The sequence below is a fragment of the Adiantum capillus-veneris genome, chromosome 14 (assembly GCF_014529385.1).
Source record: "Adiantum capillus-veneris isolate H3 chromosome 14, ASM1452938v2, whole genome shotgun sequence".
Lineage (NCBI taxonomy): Eukaryota > Viridiplantae > Streptophyta > Polypodiopsida > Polypodiales > Pteridaceae > Adiantum > Adiantum capillus-veneris.
The window spans coordinates 142,430,855-142,449,205 of NC_140944.1; the positions used below are offsets into that span (position 1 = coordinate 142,430,855).

General features: G+C 46.1%; 1 protein-coding gene and 1 pseudogene across 2 annotated transcripts in view; one reads left to right on the plus strand and one right to left on the minus strand.

Moving 5' to 3' along the window:
* The window catches only part of LOC147443273 (regulatory protein RecX family protein), a 60,718-nt gene extending 42,979 nt beyond the window's left edge, over positions 1–17,739 (minus strand). The window contains exons 1-3 of one of the 2 annotated variants that reach the window (XM_086529181.1): positions 17,582–17,739; positions 16,433–17,446; positions 16,249–16,341 (exon numbers count right to left, since the gene is read on the minus strand). In XM_086529181.1, the coding sequence (XP_086385307.1) occupies positions 16,249–16,341; positions 16,433–17,446; positions 17,582–17,646 (1,172 nt within the window). In that variant the 5' untranslated portion in view covers positions 17,647–17,739. The remainder of the gene's footprint in view (positions 1–16,248; positions 16,342–16,432; positions 17,447–17,581) is intronic. The other variant, XM_086529180.1, reaches the window with a different exon arrangement.
* LOC147443274 (uncharacterized) lies at positions 10,057–12,252 on the plus strand (annotated as a pseudogene).
* Positions 17,740–18,351: the final 612 nt, after the last annotated feature.

Here is an 18,351-nt window from a genome sequence, read left to right on the forward strand (position 1 = left end):
TCGTGGTCGTGTACGTGGTAGAGGAATGGCCTAGGCATGTGAAGCTCAGCCTAATGCTAATGCGGATCGTGGACAAGGCGTTTTTGAGCCACAGAGGAGGTTCATTCCTACTGTTATAATTGTGGTGAACTTGGTCACATCAGCATTTTTCAAAGCCAACAAGGATGGGAGGTGATATGTATCCACTCCCCCAGTAGATTCCTAACAGGACTAATGATTATGCATTGGATATACGGGGAGATCAAGGTACTGAATAGGAAAATCAAGCCTCAATCTCCGGTGGTCATGTGGGTATTGTGCGGGTTGAAAAGAAAGAAGCAGATATGTTGTCCGTAGGCAAAAGTGAGAGGGAAGGCTATGCTGCTCTAGGTCCTAGCAAAAAGAAAGGGAAAGAGAAAGAGGGTGAAGATGCAAAAGCCAAGTGGAAGAGAAGACCTCGTAGACGGTTTGAAGTGGCAGATTTACCTTTGGGAGTGCAATCTCGTCTATCGATATCTTTCAAACCGAAATGTTGCAATCTTTTCCTCTATCAGTTCCTGCACTTAAACAAGTCAAGAACAAATCAGTATCATATTATCGGGAATTCTAGTTCATAAAGTCATACAACAGAATACTGTCAACCCACAGTATCCCCGAAACTCAAAGAGACATCGATGACTTTAATATCAAAAACCGAGGCAATCTTGACAAAGGAGTGGAGCAACTCCCCTCTTGTGCATACCCGTTGCACCAGATTCCGCCCAAGCTGAGTTCGGGGTTCCATTTAGAATAGACTATGCTAATCCAAATGCTTCAAGGTAAAGATTCACAATCTGAGGAGTATCTGCTAGGTCCTCCTCCTCCATCCACTTCGCATCCAATGCAAGATAGTTCTTGAATTTAACCAAGAACCGCCTTATCACTTACCCTTAATCTTTCTGTCTTTATGTGCCAATATCTGTTCTCGAACAAGGATCTCCTCGTTTTCTTCCACTTCGAGTTGCTCATCAAGCTCCCCATCTTCAGGCACATCACCTTTAAAAGGCTTCAAGAGAATCGCATGAAAAGCATTGTGAATTCTCCAAGTATCGGGCAGCTTCAATCTAAAGGAGACATCATTTATCTTTTGGAAATCTGGAAAGGTCCATAGTATCGCATACTAAGCTTTGGAAAAAGCATCTTCTTTCCCTTTTTCTTTCTTAGGCGTGCACCCAATCGTTCTCCTTCAATTTCAAATCGCGACGATGGCGATTTGCTGCCTTTTTCTGTCTTTCTTGAGATTTTTGCAAAGCCTCGCGGACCTTGGCAAAAGTCGTGTCCAAGTCACCCGTGTACTCGTAGGCTTCAAAAATCTTATCTTTCGTGCTTAGGAAGGGTGGAACCTTCGTAGCACCTTCAATAATCTCAAATGGCGCCTTCCCCGTCGAAGAGTATATCGTGTAATTGTAGGAAAATTCCACCAAAGGTAAATACTTTTCCCATTGAGTCTTCTAATCCGAGATGTAAGACTTCAATAAATCTAGTACCACTGAATTAGCAATCTCTGATTGCCCGCCAGTTTGTGGGTGGAACGATGATGAGAGCTGCAACCGCGTGCCAATGTTCTCCCAAATAGCCTTCCAAAACAAATTTGTGAATCTGGGGTCTCTGTCGGAGACAATCGTCTCACGCATGCCATGTAATCTGAAGATCTGGGCCACAAACAGTCTCAGTAAGTGATCCGGCTTGACTGTTTTCTTCACTGAAATGAAATGAGCTTGCTTGCTAAATCTAAATCTGACAATAAAAGTCCAGATACCATCGTGACCACTCTGTGTTCTCGGGAGATCAAAAATGAAATCCATTGCAATACTTTTCCAGGGACGGGTGGGTATGGGTAAAGGCTGTAACAATCCTTGCACTTTATGCCTATCAAACTTGACCTTCTGGCATACCAAGCAACTACATACAAAATCGCCCACGTCCTTCTTGAGTCCCGGCCAAAAGAAGTATCTCTCCACACCTTTCAAGGTGGTAGCTATGCCGCGGTGACTCGTAAAAGGTGGACAATGGCATTCAGTTAAAACCTTTTCCCTCAATGGCTGTGTAACTCACAACATCGTTTTCTCATCAAGTAGCCATCCCGAATGGAATATCCCGCTACTATCTTCCCATTCCGTATCTGAGTGAAAATATCTGCAAAATCTATATCTGTGACATACTGATCGACCATATCCTCGAAGCTCCTATGATGTATCGCCAAAATAGCCAGAACCAACGGCTTCCGAGACACAGCATCTGCCACCAAGTTCTTCTGTCCCTGCACATGGACAATCTGGAAGTGAAACTGTGACAAGATGTTCATCCACCTCATCTGCTTTTCCGATAGCTACTTCTATGACAAGAAGTAGCGTAAACTCTGATGATCTGTGAAGACCGTAAAATCCGCTCCGAGTAGGTAATGTCGCCACTGAGTAAGAGCATGGATGACTGCCAAAAGCTCTTTCTCATAAATCTGTGCTGTCAATTCCGGTCTTGAAAACAATCGGCTTTCGTAGGCAATGACATGGCCTTCTTGCATTAAGACCGCACCCAGACTACGACCGCAAGCATCACAATATACTTTGAATGACTTCTGCAAATCCGGCAAAGTCAAAATTGGTCCTGTAGTCAATTTCTCTTTCAATGTTTGAAAGGCAGTCACCTCCATGGGTCCCCACGAGAAAGGGACTCCTTTCTGCTTCAACATATGCAAAGGGGAAGCAGCCTCTGCAAACTTTATAATTAACCGCCTGTAGTACGAACACAAGCCTAAGAAGCTTCTAACTTCATGGACATTCTTCCAATCGGGCCAATCACGGATAGTCTCTATCTTGGCCGGGTCCATCTGCACTCCTGCTGCTGTCCCAAAAAGTGTATCTTGGGTAGGAAAAATTTACTTTTCTTCACATTAATTACCAACTTGTGATCTCGTAATATCTGAAAGACCTGTAGCAGATGTTCTCTATGTTCTGCCTCATCCTTGGAGAAAACAATGATGTCGTCAAAGAAAGTGCCAACAATAGTCTGTACTCTCGAAAAATCATGTCCATCATCCGGTTAAATGTCGAAGGAGCATTGGTTAGGCCAAAAGGCATCACCAAAAAGTCAAATAATCCAAACATCGTCCGAAAAGCTGTCTTGTAGACATCTCCCGGCCTGATTCGGATCAACCGATTCGGATCTGATGATATCCGCTCTTCAAGTCGATCCTGCTAAAACACGAGGATTCCTGTAGTCGGTCAAGAATATCATCGATCCTAGGAATCAGAAATCTGTTCTTGTTGAGAGCTCTATAATCCATAGTTACCCGAAACGGGAAATCGGAACGGGGAACGGGGAACGGCAACATGCATGAAATGCCATTCCCTGTTTCGGAGACTCACGTTTGAAACACAGAACGGGGACTCGGAACGGGAAATCGGGATGGGAACGGGGAACGGGGACCTGAAAATGGCCATTCCCTGTTACTATGCTATAATCGATGCACGTTCTCCAAGATCCGTCTTTCTTCAAAACCAACAACACTGGAGAGCAATACGGTGAAGTACTAGGCTGGACAAGACCCTCTTCCAAGAGGTCTTTCACTTGATTCATGATCTCTTCATTCTGGGCTCGGCTCACACGGTAAGGTGGCCGGTTCGATGATGTGCTTTCAGGTATCAGATCAATGGTATGATCCTCAGGACGAGCTGGTGGTAACTCGTCAGGCAGGCCCTCTGAAAAGCAATCGGCATGATTGTTTAATCTATTCTCATCATTCAACACTTTCAAAAAGATCAAGTAAACAAACAGACTAAATTTCATTAATTTGGAAACGGCCAAAGCCGATACAATAGGGATAGACTCGCCCTTAAGTTTCACATCAAGTACAATAGTTCGCCCTTCTCTGTAGTCAAAGTCGCTTTTCTCGCCCGATAGTCAACCATGGCGTTGTTCTTGTGGTACCAGGGAATTCCCAGGAGGACATCACAACCTTCCAAGGGCATTATGTAGAAGTCCTCGTGCCCCAAATACCCCTGACAATGCAACCGAAGTTTGCCAATGACAGGTGAATGGTTACGTCCCTGCCGGGTGCCGCTAGAACTGCCTCTGCTAGTGGTCCCATCCGATCGAGTGTGATCTCGAGCCGCGCCACCAATTCAGGTGAAATGAAGTTGGCCTTGGCTCCTCTGTCAAAGAAGATCAGGGCTTCTTGGTCTTTCACTTTGCCCCAAGCTTGGCAAAGTTCTGTACTCTTGTCAATCGCGCTTGGGTCAATGCCCATGCAATCTGGAACCAGTCTTGCTTTCATCTTGCCTTTTCGTCCACGTTTCTCAGCTGCTTTCGAACCCTCGGCCTGTCTTCATCCTTGTCGTTCTGTTCTTTCGGTGCCTTTTTAGGACACTTTGCGAAGATGTGCCCAGTTTCCCCGCATCCAACGCACTTCCCCTCTTTGATGTAGTTTGCCCTCTCTCGAAGAGTGAGCTTGGGTCGTGCATCCTTTTCTTTCTTTTCTGGGTTGCTCTTCTTCTTTCTACTTTCATTGTTCGAAGTCTGTTCGGTCCTTTGCGTCATGATTTCATATGTGGGGTAGGTCAAACTGCTTGAATGAATGGAAAAACCCCGTTTCGCATGACTCATCAGTTCCTGAATGGAATCTGACTTTTGCTCTAAGCAGTGATCTCGAATCTCTGTAGGAAGTCCCAAGGTAAACCGCTCAATCTGTTCTTTGAACGAGATCTTCTTAAATGAAGAGGCTAGTAGAAAAGAGCTCCAAAATCTCTAGCAATATGCATCCAATGAATCTTTCTTGGTCATCCGAAGATGGTTCCAAGCAGTTCGTATATCACGTTCGTACTCCCGAGTCAACCAAGAAGAAATAAAAAAGCCTTTTAAATTTCAGCCATTTAACTGGCGCTTTCTTGTTCAACAGAAGAGTGGACCACCAAGTTCGAGCATTTCCCTTGAAGTAAGAGGTAGCCCTCCGAATCTTGGAGTGCTCTGAGTAATGTCCTCCAGAGAAAGCTATGTCAAACTGCTGTATGAAGGCCAAAGCCTTCGAAGCATCACGAAATCTAGAAAACGTATCAAGTTTAATTGACTACCCACCTTCTTTAAACTCTCGGACTTTCTTGCTTTTATCCTCTAGAAAGTCAGACTGGTTGGCTTTATAGAAATTCGTCTTCTTTGCATAGACTCTGTGATCACCGGAGTCCGAACTGTCTGAAAACGAGTCCTCTGTAGAACTGTCAAAAACTGGGCGAAATCTAGGCTTCTTTGCCTTTTTCCTGCCCTTTCCAAAGCTTTGCTTTTTGCTTCGCTTTTTCCCTTTTCTGTCTTCTTCGCTGGAGTCAGAAGAGCTAGAAGAACTGTCAGAAGAAGAAGAAGAAGAAGAATTGGATACTCTTTCAAATCTGACATGCTTTTTCTACTTTCTTGCCAAGGCAAAAGCAGATTGACGACCCAAATAACCCGGGAAGTCAGTTCCTTTCTTCTGATTTTTGTCGTGCTTTTCAGCTTTGTTTTGCGAGTCAAAAAGCTGAGAAATCCGTGTATCAACCACCTCTTTTAATTCTTGCTCTGTAAACATCTTTGGAGTAGGAGGTTTCTTGAGTGCCGGTTTGAGGGGTGGTTCTGTGGTTTGCCGCCACTGTGAGTGCACCTCGTCGAAGGAGGTCTGGCACAAATTTTGCAAATTTCAGGTCCTTCGCAAAATTTATCATCATCTTTGTTGCATCGTCAATCAATCGTCGACGCTCCATTACTACTAGTCTATGTGGACGACGATGATGTCGACGACAACGACGATGGTGACTGTGACGATGACGACCATGGTGTCTTCGTCAAGTCCGGGATTGCGATGACGATGACGATGACGAAGGTGTCATCGTCAAGATAGGGATCTGCGATGACGATGGCGATGGTGTCGTCGTCAAGATAGGGACTTCGACGACGATGACGATGGCGACAACAACGATGGTGTCGACGACGACAGCCTCAAGGCTGAAAACTGAAAACGCTGGGCTATCTGCTGAAATCTGAAAACGCCAGGCTAATCTGGGTCTTCTTCTTCTTGAGAAAACGCTAGGGCTCCTGCTGAGGTGCTGCCTGCCTATTGGGTGCCTGCCTCCTTGTGTCCCTGCTTCTTTTGCTTCTACTAAGTGCCCAATGGGTTTCTTTTATAGATCTTTAGCAATTTGTCCTACCTACTTTTCCAGCAAACTTACAAAAAGAATTCCAAAAGTCACTTTCAATAAAATGACTTATAAGAGGTGGTTCACACGGTAAAATGCCTGCATGATGAAATGAATGTTCTTGTGCAAGAGAGGGTATGCAAGTGTGGCTGGCCTGGACATGCACGTCCTGCTAGAGGCTCACAAAGGTGTCAGGCTCAGTCCTAAGCTAAAACTCATGCTAGACTATGGCAGAAGCATGTCCACATGGCGCAAGTGAAGTGCACACGCGACAGCTGCTCTCGAACTCGCTGGCATGTCTTCATTTTGTTCTTGCTGTGCCTTTTTAGGGCACTTCGCGGAGACGTGCCCTTGTTCCCCGCATCCAAAACACTTCCCCTCTTTGATGTAGTTGGCCCTCTCTCAAAGAGTGAGCTGGGGTCGTGAATCCTTGTCTTCACATGGCGCAAGTGAAGTGCACACGCGACAGCTGCTTTCGAACTCGCTGGCATGTCTTCATTTTGTTCTTGCTGTGCCTTTTTAGGGCACTTCGCGGAGACGTGCCCTTGTTCCCCGCATCCAAAACACTTCCCCTCTTTGATGTAGTTGGCCCTCTCTCAAAGAGTGAGCTGGGGTCGTGAATCCTTGTCTTTCTTTTCTTGGGAACTCTTTCTCTTTCTACTTTCATTATTAGAAGTATGTTGGGTTCTCTGAGTCAAGATCGCATCTATGGGGTAAGTCAGATTGCTCGAGTGAGTGTATGGAAAAACCCCGTTTCACATGACCCATCTCTTGAATAGAATTTGACTTTTGTTCCAAGCAGTAGTCTCGGATCTCTATAGGAAGTCCGCAGCAAAACGGCTCAATCTGTTCTTTAAACGAGACCTTCTTAAATGAAGAAGCTGGTAGAAAAGAGCTCCAAAATCTCTCGCAATACTCGTCCAGAGAATCTCCCTTGGTCATCTGAAGATGATTCCAAGCAGTTCGTATATCTCGTTCGTACTCCCAAGTCAGCCAAGAAGAAATAAAAACCCTTTTGAATTTCAACCATTTAACTGAAGCTTCCTTTCTCAGTAGAAGGGTGGACCACCATGTTCGAGCATTTCCCTTGAAGAAAGATGTAGCCCTCCGAATCTTGGAGTGCTCTGAGTAATGCCCTCCAGAGAAAGCTATGTCAAGCTGCTGTGAGTCCTCTGTAGAACTGTCACAAACTGGACAAAATTTATGCTTCTTTGCCTTTTTCTTGCCCTTTCCGAAGCTTTGCTTTTTGCTTCGCTTTCTCCCTTTCTTGTCTTCTTCGCTCGAGGCAAAAGAGCTAGAAGAACTGTCACAAGAAGAAGAAGAAGAAGAACTTGGTAGTCCTTCAAATCGTACACGCTTCTTCTGCTTTCTTGCCGATGCAAAAGTAGATTGACAACCCAAATAACCCGGGATGTCAGTTTCTTTCTTATGCTTTTTATCGTGCTTTTTGGCTTTATCGTTTGCGTCCAAGAGCCGACTGAACCACCTCTTGTAATTTTTGCTCTGTAAACATCCTCGGAGAAGGAGGTTTCTTGAGTGTCGGTTTGATGGGTGGCTCTGTGGCCTTCTGCTACTGGGTGTGCACTTCTGTGAGGGATTCCTGAGTCAAAAATTTTGCAAGTTTTGGAATGTTAATCATCATCTTTGTTGCTTCGTCAACCAATTGTCAACGTTCCATCTCTTCAATCTCAGCCTGAGTTTGCCAAGGTGGGCCGTACTCTTCTGACTGCTCATGCGAATCTTCTCCGCGATCTACTCCCGCATTCGCGAAAGCAAAAGAAGTCGACTGATTTCTGTTGGAATCAATAAGTGTCGCGAGAAAATTATCGGATTTCCCGATAGAAGAGAAATCGGCTGCGCTCTGATACCACTGTAACTAACTTGGACACCCCAAGTCAAGATTCTACCGCGACACAGCAGAGATTCACTTCAAAACAGTTCACAATTCACACTTGAGTCGACACGGCCTGGCGTAGTTCCATGCCTAGAGATATTGGCCCCAAAGACTGGCGCCCCTTTCGGTATTTCTTTTTGTATTAATCTGTGTTCAAAGTACAAGAGAGTGAGTAGGTATTCACTCTCAGACTCTGCGTCCAGATGCTCTGAGAAGTGAGGCCCTGCCCACTTATTTATTGATACAAGGGATGCCCAAAAGCAGAGCCCCAAAAGCATAGCCCCAAAAGCAATAAGTGAAAAGCTTTTAATATTCAAAAGCAACTGGCCCAAAAGCTGTCAGTGTAATTTTCGGCAGGCTGTACGGATAGTCAGCGCGACTTGCAGAGATCCGTACAGTCAATGTGAATTGCGGAAATCCGTACGCCAGCCACGTCAGCAGAATTCAGCGCTTGCTTTCTTTTTATTCTTGTGTCCCCCAAGGTCCCCTCGTCACTTAGCCCATAAGTTAGGACAACTTAGGGAGTTGCCGCGTCACCAGTTTGTGACATTTGCAGTCCAGATGCTCAGATTGATCGCAGGAAGATAGGTTCGGTGCTATGGTGGGAGGACTATGGCTATGATGGCCCTGAGCTTCAAAGATTGGCAATCCGTATTCTCAGCCAGTCAGTTAGTACCTCATGCTTGGAGCAATTTTTGGGAGTACCTTTAGCCACATTGCTTCCAAGAAGAGAAATTGGCTTGGAGTGGAGAAGGCAAATGATCTTGTCTTCGTCAACGCAAATTTGAAAATGCTTTGTAAGAGTGCAAGTAAACAGACAGATCCTTTTACACAGAGGAAGATGGAGCAAGAGACTCCTCAGGCAGATGGAGATACAAAAACACCAACACCAGGTACTATACTCATGGCTGAGGTCGAGCAGGGCCTAGAGCTCGATGATGAGGAATGGGAGGATGTGCCTGACGTACAGCCGGCTACTACTAATTGGGAGGCTTCTCAGGCTAGTGGCTCGAGTCTTGAGTCTTGAGACTCGAGAGTTGAGACTTTAGGACTTCCATTATCCATACCTTTTTGTATTGTGGCTTTGCCCTCTTTGTAGCATCTTTATGGTATTTGTCACCTTGGATCTTTCGGTATTGTTGTTTGCCCCCCTTGTAGTCTCATTATGGTATATGTCACCTTTAATTTTTTGTAGCACCTTGGCGGGCCTTGTTAGCCAAAATTAAGCAAAAAGTATATTTTGCTCAATGTTATGGCTCAACTTTCAAGTCTTATCTCTAACTTCTACTCTTGCAATTATTTGAGAGCTAATTGCATGTGTTAGTGTATGGGTATTATGTCTATTGTGTATGTACTATGACCGTGGCGCCGCACATCACAATCAAGTCATAATAAGGTTGAATCGTGTTTTTTGTGGATATCAGAGTCAAAGGACTCTAGTACTACTTGTATTCAAACACATAATGCTAAAAATTACATTATTTGGGTGTTTTTTACATAGTTGCAGGGGACGGGGGGACGGGCCCTAGGGCCGGGGGACGCCCGAAACTAGGCCAGGGACGGACGGAAATTTGTCCGATCGACGGGGTCGCACGCAGCCGGACCGAGGACATTAGGGGACAGACCGGGAACGGACAAAATCAGGCAGCCCAAAATTTCAAATTTTTAAAAAAATGACCGTTGAAAACAATCATTTGCAGCCAACGACCTTATCTTTTGGGGGGGTTTGGCCCTTGGGAGGCTATAAAAACCGCCTTGGGCCTCATCTTCCCTCAAGCTTTTCTCTCTACTCGGAGTCTACGTCGCTCTACGACTACGCAGTACGGTCTACCTTCTAGAGGCTTCTAAGCCTTCTACACTCTACACTCTACCCTTGAGTCTCCACTCTCTCCCTCTTCTACCCTCTCAACTTTGAAGCTCTCCTCTACTCTCTCTCCACACAAGCTCTCCTCTAACTTTTAAGCTATTAGCTCTACTCTCTCCACCATCATGTCATCTCAAGCCAACTCCACTTCTCAAGCCGGCTCTTCTCGAAGGAGGCCCGCCGTGCAAACATGTTCGTAGTGGGATGAAGTTGACTCTAGCACACGTGGCAAAGGTGGCAATGCAAGACCATGGACATGCAAGCTATGCCCGTACAAGAGAACGGGTGGTGCAAACAAAGTGCGAGCCCATCTTCTTCATGAATCCGGTCACGAGGTGAAGTTTTACCCTCGAGTAACTCCCGAGAAGAGGTTGGATCGTCTTGAGAAGCTCACGGTGTATGAGGTCTCGGAAGCGGCCAAGAGGGTCCGTTTTGTTGTCGTTGATCCCTCCGCCACGGCGACAACGTGAGAGCAAAGGGAAGCCAACCTTGACGACATCTCTCAAGCGTTCAAGACAAACGCATCTACACCGTCCTCTTCCGTTGCGCATCGCCAAAGCACCCTCAATGAAAATTGGAATCCTAAATTGAAGGAAGAGGTGGATAGGTCGGTTGCCCGATTCTTCTTCCACGACCACATTGCCTTCCATGCTTCGCGGTGAGTTTCCCTTTGCATATGCACATTGCAATCTCCCATTTTGTATTCATTATGGGGTCTCGACTCTCGACTCTCCATACTAACACAACATGCTCTATTTTGTGTGGAAAGGTCTCCATACTTTCGAACCATGGTTACGAAAATAGGGGAATATGGCTCCTCTTATGTGCCACCTTCATTGGAGAGGCTTCGCACCACCCTCCTTGACAAAGAGAAGCTTGCCGTGGAGCAAGCGGCCCAAGCAACAAAGGATTTGTGGGAGACCAATGGCGTCTCTCTCCTTGTAGATGGATGGAGCGACACCCGCAAGTGGTCCATCCACGGAGTGGTGGCCTACTCTCGGGGGGAGATGTACTTTGTGGAGTCACATGATGCATCCGATAGTGACAAGGCCGTGGAGATGCTTGCTGCGGAGTGGACAAGCACCATAGAGATCACCGGCCCAGAGAAAGTCCTTTGTATGGTTGCAAATGCAGAGGCGTCAAATAGGGCAGCCGGGGCTATCATTGAGGGCATGTATCCCAACATCCATGTCACATTTTGCATGGCGCATTGCCTCAATAACCTCCTCAAGGACATAGGGAACTTGTCATGGATTTCACCCACCATTAGTGACGCCTCTCGAATTGTCTCCTTTGTGCTCAACCATCAAAAAGTGCGCCACGAATTCTCAAAGAGGAGCCACTTGTCCTTGCTCAAATATTTAGAGACAAGATTTGCATTCAATTGGCTTATGCTAAGCCGCTTGTCTACATGTGGCCGAGCCTTAAGGGGCCTCTTTCTCAGTGATGAGTACCAAGCCATGTCGAAGTCTACATCAACAACAGGATTGAAATGCCGAGAATGGGCCGACGACGCCGCTTGGTGGGAGGAGGTGAAGACTCTTGACGCCATGGTCAAGCCTATTCTACACCTACTTCGAGTTGTGGATGGCTTGCAGCCATGCATTGGCAAAGTCTACGAAGCCATGGATCGAATGATAGAGGCACTTGAGAAGCTTGTGCCTGACCCTGTTCAATATGCGGAGATTCATGGCTTGTGTGAGTCGAGGTGGAATGGATACTATGCTTGACCCCGAGTTTCAGGGAAGGCGTCAAGAGACCGACAATAAGGTGAGCAAAGGATGGCGGCTTGCATTGGAGCGCCTTGAGCCTAGCAATGACACTGGGCGCAAGATTAGAGACGAGCTACTCAACTACTACAGGCAAAAGAAGGGCTCCTATGGATGTGTAGATGCACAGGTTGATTGCAACAAGATTGGCTCGGTTTTGTGGTGGGAGGACTATGGAGGAGATGGCCCACATTTGCAGCGCTTGGCTGTTCGTGTCCTTAGCCAAGCATGTACCACTAGTTGCTTGGAGCAACTATGGAGGTGTACAGCCACATTGCCTCTAGGAAGAGGAATCGCCTTGGGGTCGAGAGGGCCAATGATTTGGTGTTTGTGAGCGCTAACTAGCGCATGCTGGCCAAGAGCATCACACACAAGGCAAATCCCTTCACTGAGTGGGAGATGGCACAAGAGAATCCATCTATGGCCGATACACTTTTGAAGGAGCTAGAGGAGGACTTCGAGCCTCAATGCGAGCCTCCCGAGACCTCATACGCCGCTGACGACCTCGACTACGACGACGATATGGAGATTCAGCAAGCGAGCACTTCTTGAGTTTGATGATCATTGATCACTCTCGAGTCTAGACTCTTGAGTCTACGACTCTACCTACTACATAGCCCTTTGTACTTTTTGTTATCCTTGAGGCTTGTCCTAAGTCCTTTAGGCTTTTTGACTCTTGAGCCCTTGTGGCATGCACTTTTCATTTGTATCCATCGACGTTTTATTAGCACATTTCCGCCTGTATGACTCGTGTTCTTTGGTCTATTTAGTGTAAATTTGTGGTCAAAGTGATGCTCTATGTGTGTGGCATGTGTGTAGGTCAAAAAATGCCAAAAAAACTCTTCTTTTTTTTTGCCGTTCCGACCGCCGTCCCTGTTTCTTGACTTTTGCCGTCCCGTCCCCGTCCCCGTTCCCGACCCAGACCTGCCGTCCATAGTTACAGGGGAACGCCCCCTAGCCCCCGTTCCGACGTTCCGGGGGGCAATTCCCTTCCCGAACGTTCCGAAACGTCCCGGAATGTCTGACTTTCCGGGTGGCCAATGCAAACCGGAACGGCCGTTCCGGAACGTTCCAAAACGCCCCCGGACCGTTCCGGAATGCCCCTGGAACGGCCAACGGCTACAAACAAATTTGGCAAAATTTGAAAAAATTGAAGTAAATGTTTGGGCTTCTTTTGAAAGTGTGCGAGGCCTCAAGGACTCATAAAATGCACCCCCCTCCCCCTTTCTCTTCACAAGCTAATCCTCAAGGCTCAAGCTCTCTCCCTCTCACTCTCAAGATCTCTCCCTCTCAAGACTCACTCTCTCAAGGCTCAAGGCTTCAAGCCTTCAAGCTCTCTTCCTCTCCCTCCCACTCTCTTAAATCTCTCCCTCTCTCTCTCTCTCTCTCTCTCTCTCTCTCATCATCTAGTCATTAGAGTCAAAGCACTCTAATACTCCTTGTATTTAAACACAAGAAGCTAAAAATTGCACTATTTGGGTGTTTTTTATACCTCCCGTTCCGCAACGTTCCTGTTCCGGACCCCTAGCCGTTCCCCCATTCCGCGGGGATCCCGTTGCCGTTCCCGTTCCGCGTTCCGGGTAACTATGCTGCCGTCCCATGTAACTATGGTTTTTTAAGCCTCCCATTTCGTGTCGTACCCCTCCGGACCCGGACCCGGACCCATTCCGCAAGGAGGCCCATCGTCAGTCACAAATTGATGACGTGGCAATACTATCTAGACACACACAGCGGCAGACTGATGATGTGGCAAACTATACGGACTGCCCGAAAATTGCACTGCTTGGCTGATAACATGGTAGCTGTACGGATGCCCGCAATTCGCGTGACATGCTGATGTGGCAATTGTACGGAATTCCGTTATTTGCGCTGGCTGCTTTTTGCAAGTTTTTGAGGACTAGTTGCTTTTGGAACTTATTTGCTCTTAAGTTTGAAGCTTTTGAAACTTTTGCTTTTGAGTTTAACTGATTTTGGGGCTCTGCTTTAGGCATCCCTTGTAAGAATAAAAGAGCCCTAAGGGCCTCACTCTTCAGAGCATCTAGAAGCAGAGTCTGAGAGCAGAGGTTCTTGTAGGAGTTGTACTTTGCTCAAAGATAAATATAAAAGAAATAACGAAAGGCGCGCCAATCTTTGGGGCCAATCTCTCTTGGCATGGAACTACGTCGGGCCGTGTCAACCAAATTGAACTGTGATTTTAAAGTTGTGAAGTATTTTAAGTGATTCTCTCTCATGTCGCGGTAGAATCTTGACTTGGAGTGTCTAAGTCTGTTACAGCCGTTCCCGTTCCGCGTTCCAAGTAACTATGATCAATAGCAACACGAATAGAAACTTAAAAATCACTTAGCTTTAATAGAGAGAGAGAAATAGAGAGAGAGAGAGAGAGTCGACATGGCACGGCGGAGTTCCGGCCCAGAAGCATTGGCCCCAAAGACCGGCACCCCTTTCAGCATTTCTATATTATTGATCACTGCAAAGTAGAACTCCCAAGGGACTCTGCTCTTAGACTCTGCGTCGCTCTGCAGAGTGAGGCCCCAGGGGCTCTTATAAACTTACAAGGGATGCCCAAAAGCAATCAGTTTAAAAGCACTTCTTCTGCTCTCAAAGGCTAACAGTAGGGTCTCCTGAAAGCAGCCAACGTAATTTGCAGGAATCTGTACAGCCTGCCACGTGGCATTAGCAACACAAAACGCGGATATCTGTAACAAGACGGGCACCACGTGCCAATAGAAAAGAACAGACTGAACAGACTTTTAGCACTTCAATAACAACTGAACTGAAAGAGAGAGACGACACGTGACACGGAGTGGTGGAATTCCACCCCAGAGAGTATTGGCCCCAAACCTTGGCGCCCCTTTCGGTATTTCTTTATATTGCATCAACACAGTACAAGCCGGTACTCCAAACTCTACACCTTCTCCAGGAAGCATGCCAGAGAATGAGCCCTAACCTCATATTTAAAAGGCCCTTGGCCTAAAAAGCAATTACAGTGAAAAGCCTTCAAAGTGAAAAGCCTTCAAACTCAAAAGCATCTGGTCCAAAAGCAAAGCCAAAAAGCTGCCAGCGTAAATCACGGAAATCCGTACAGCTGCCATGTCATCAGCTAGCGCAAAACGAGGAAATCCGTACAGTCTGCCACGTCATCATGTCAGTGCAATTTTTAGAAATCTGCCACGTCATCAATTTTTGCATGTGTGCGGATCCTGCTTTATTTTAATCCTTTATGTCACTTGGGGCCCCATCGGACGGGGTCCCCATAGGTTGGTAGGACTTCTTCTTCTCGTACTTGTTCTTCTTACGGTTTAGGCCCCTCGGCCAGCATTTGCAAGTTGGCTCCATTCTTTAGGCTTTGACACGTCAGCAGTTTGTGACAATATCCGTATGGCCTGCCATGTCACCATGTCAGCTCGAATTGCACAGGTTCCGTACAGCACTGCCACGTCAACAATTCGACTCCTCTTTTAGCTTCTAGTGTCCCATGGGCCCCATCCGACAGGACCCCATAAGTTGGAACAACTTATAATATTGAATCTCTCAGTTTCACTAGGGTTTGTCCGGTCGAACATGCCACGTCATCACTTTGCGACACTTTGTGTGTGCTAGTGTGAGTTTGTGTTGGTGTACTAGGGGTGTGTGTGTGTGAGAGACTTCAGATGGATTTGTAAGGGTGTGAAAAGAATGACTGTTGTAAATGTACCTGGTGATTTGTCAACCTTTGTGTTTAATTCCTTGTTTTGCAAGACTGATGTCCAATAACACCAGCTGGGGCCTGGCAGACTCTTGGAGCCGCTGTCAAGGGTCTATTATCCACCTGTGGTGGTCACACAAAATAGCTCAAGGATGACTATTAACAAGATTTCTTAACCACCCTAACATGCACTCACTATGATGTCTACAGACATAAGAATAACCCTTGTTGCATAAATGGTCACATGAGACATAGCTAGATGTTGTTAAACTTAAGTGGCCATCTTGCAGCCGTAGCATGTAGCCTATGATTAATGGTGCATCGGATGATAAACGTGACAAATCAGATATCCTACTTCGCAAAATGAAATTCTTTGAGGAAAAGCTAGGGTGGGCAGCCTTCAGCTAACATGGCCCTGTGAGTCTGCCCTAGCGGAAAACCTTAACCCTAATACACAATGTAGATGAGAATTTGAACTCTATCTCATATTATCACACATCTCATGCCAGAATTATCTGAGTGGCATGAGATTGAAGGCATGGGTTTACAATGTAGATGAGAATTTGAGCTCTATCTAACATTATCACATGTCATGCCACAAGTATCTGTGTGGTGCAAGATTGAAGGCACGGCTCCTGGTCACCTAGGAAGCTTGATACAAAATTAACCACCATTATTGTTTAGTACACCTCTCTCTACTGTGCTTCTTCCTGTGTTTTTTTTCTCTTTTCTCTTTCTATTGCCTCTAATATTAGGTCTTCATTTTTTGTTCATAAAGTCTCATTGACATCAACATGGTCACAAAGAAATGGCTTGAGGCCATCTTTAAAGTTTGAAAAGGGCTGCAGAAAAAGGGCACATACCAATTTTGAACAGTGGCAACTGCATGGTCAGCTAAGCCTGGCTCAATGTTTCGACCAATAAGTTTTTTCCTCAATTGTGCAGCTGTGTATGGCCTACAAAAGTCCCAAAATCATGTGGTTTCTTCCAATGCCAATAAATTCATGCAGAAAATCTACAGTTTACCAGGGATTGACGCCAACACACCTCATGGAAAGATATCGGACAGCAAGATTCTTGGCATGCTCATGTGCAGCTAAGCTGTGTGATTCTAGATGTTTGGGAGCTCCATAAACATTACTATTACTTTGTTCAAAAGTATCTTGCTCAAGTAGCATAAACCCATCATCATCACTTAAGCCTTTGTCAGCATTGTCATTAACATCAACATCGCTACCTTCTGTAACTGCAGTATGCCGCATCCTGAAAGACTCCGAATTCCTCTGTTTCGCTCTCTGAACCTTCAGAAGAAAACTCTCAGCATCTTGCCAAGGTGGCAGCTTCCTTCCTTGTATGTTAGCTTCCTTCTTTTCGAGGTGCTTACCTTGGAGAGTGGGATGTGGGCTGTCTTTAGCCACTTGTTGGAAAGCCTTCCTTTCTTCCTTCACGGAAAAGTTGTCTTCAAGACCAGCATCCCTTTCTCCAGTTTGCACTGCACTTGTAGGTAATGCAGGTGTCGTCAAGTAAGCTGGGCTACTTGAAGATAGTCTTATGGTTTTGGCTTTAGGGTTTTGACCATCCTGTATTCTCAAATAAGCTGGCTGTACAGTTCTCTCCTCTTTTGAAAAGAACTCACTTCTCTCCGCGTTGTTGTTCAGATGGTAAGAAGAGTCCAACAGGTGTGATGAATATGCTGGCACATGTTTTGAGCTCATTTGTACACCCACAACTTCAGAATTGCAGGCTTCCCTAAACTTATGTCTGGATGCAGTATACATGTCATTTTCCTCAATGAGACAAGACCCACTAATTGTATGGGCCTCGGCCTTATGTCTGCCCCATTCAACAAGTCTGGGTCCGGTGATCGCTTTCTGTGCTTCAGACTGGAGCTTGCGAACCTGCGCACTTGTTCCCACATCATCAATCGAATGACTGATGCAGGAGTTTGCATGTTCATCTTGCCCCTGAGGAGAAGACTGTTTACGAGCCTTTGGAATATAGCGCACTGGACCACTCGAATTTGAAAACGTGCAAGCAGCCGACCTGTATACATAGCTAATCCTGCAGCAGAACAGTTTAACCAGCTCAGAGAAATGTAATGAACGTGAGCTCTGTGTGTGTGTGTGTGTGTGTGTGTGTGTGTGTGTGTGTGTGTGTGTGTGACCGGGGAGAGAGAGAGAGAGAGTAGGACAGTACCATCGCTGCTTGTGCGAAAGATACAGAGAAGGCCGATAATACTGCATCATGCTGACAGAATCCATGCAGAAAAGATACAAACAGAGTTCGGGAAAATTGTGTCTCAGCTTAATATCATGCGGTCTTCAATTTCAAAAATGCCTGTTGAGGGCACGGGAAAAAGGAGAAATGCTGCCCCAGAATAGACAAAAAATAGTGTAAAAATCTTTAAAAATAGCCTAATTTTTTCAAATTTCCTCTTGAAATAAACAAGGAAAGGATTTTGGTATGTTTGAAAAAATGATTTTTCCCGAACACTGGATACAAACGCATGTGAGTGTGTAAGACAAGATTTGAACTCGGGACCTTCCGGCGTAACACCTTCCAGCCCTCAGCACTAAAGACCACGGGGTCTTGAATGAAGGTCAAGCCGTTAAGATCGATGACACACAACACGGGGCACAAATTTCATGGCGACAGGCGTCCATTGGATGGCGATCGAGTTTACTTTTTTAAGTCCGAGTTTACTTTCGCCTGCACATGTTCCCTTTATCATGCTACGAAGTGGATGGTTGGACAACCAGACCCACGCAGAGGCGTGGTTAGCACATTCGCCTACCAACGAGGAGGTCGCCGATTCAAGCTCCAACCAAGAGATGAGAAATTCAACACTGCCCACTTTTTGTGGACCGTCCACACCCCTCAAGATCTATGAGAATCTCTACCCGATGTCGATCCCATGGCTTGGACTTCAGTAAATACCCGGTGCCACTTAGTGTTGTGGCCTTCCA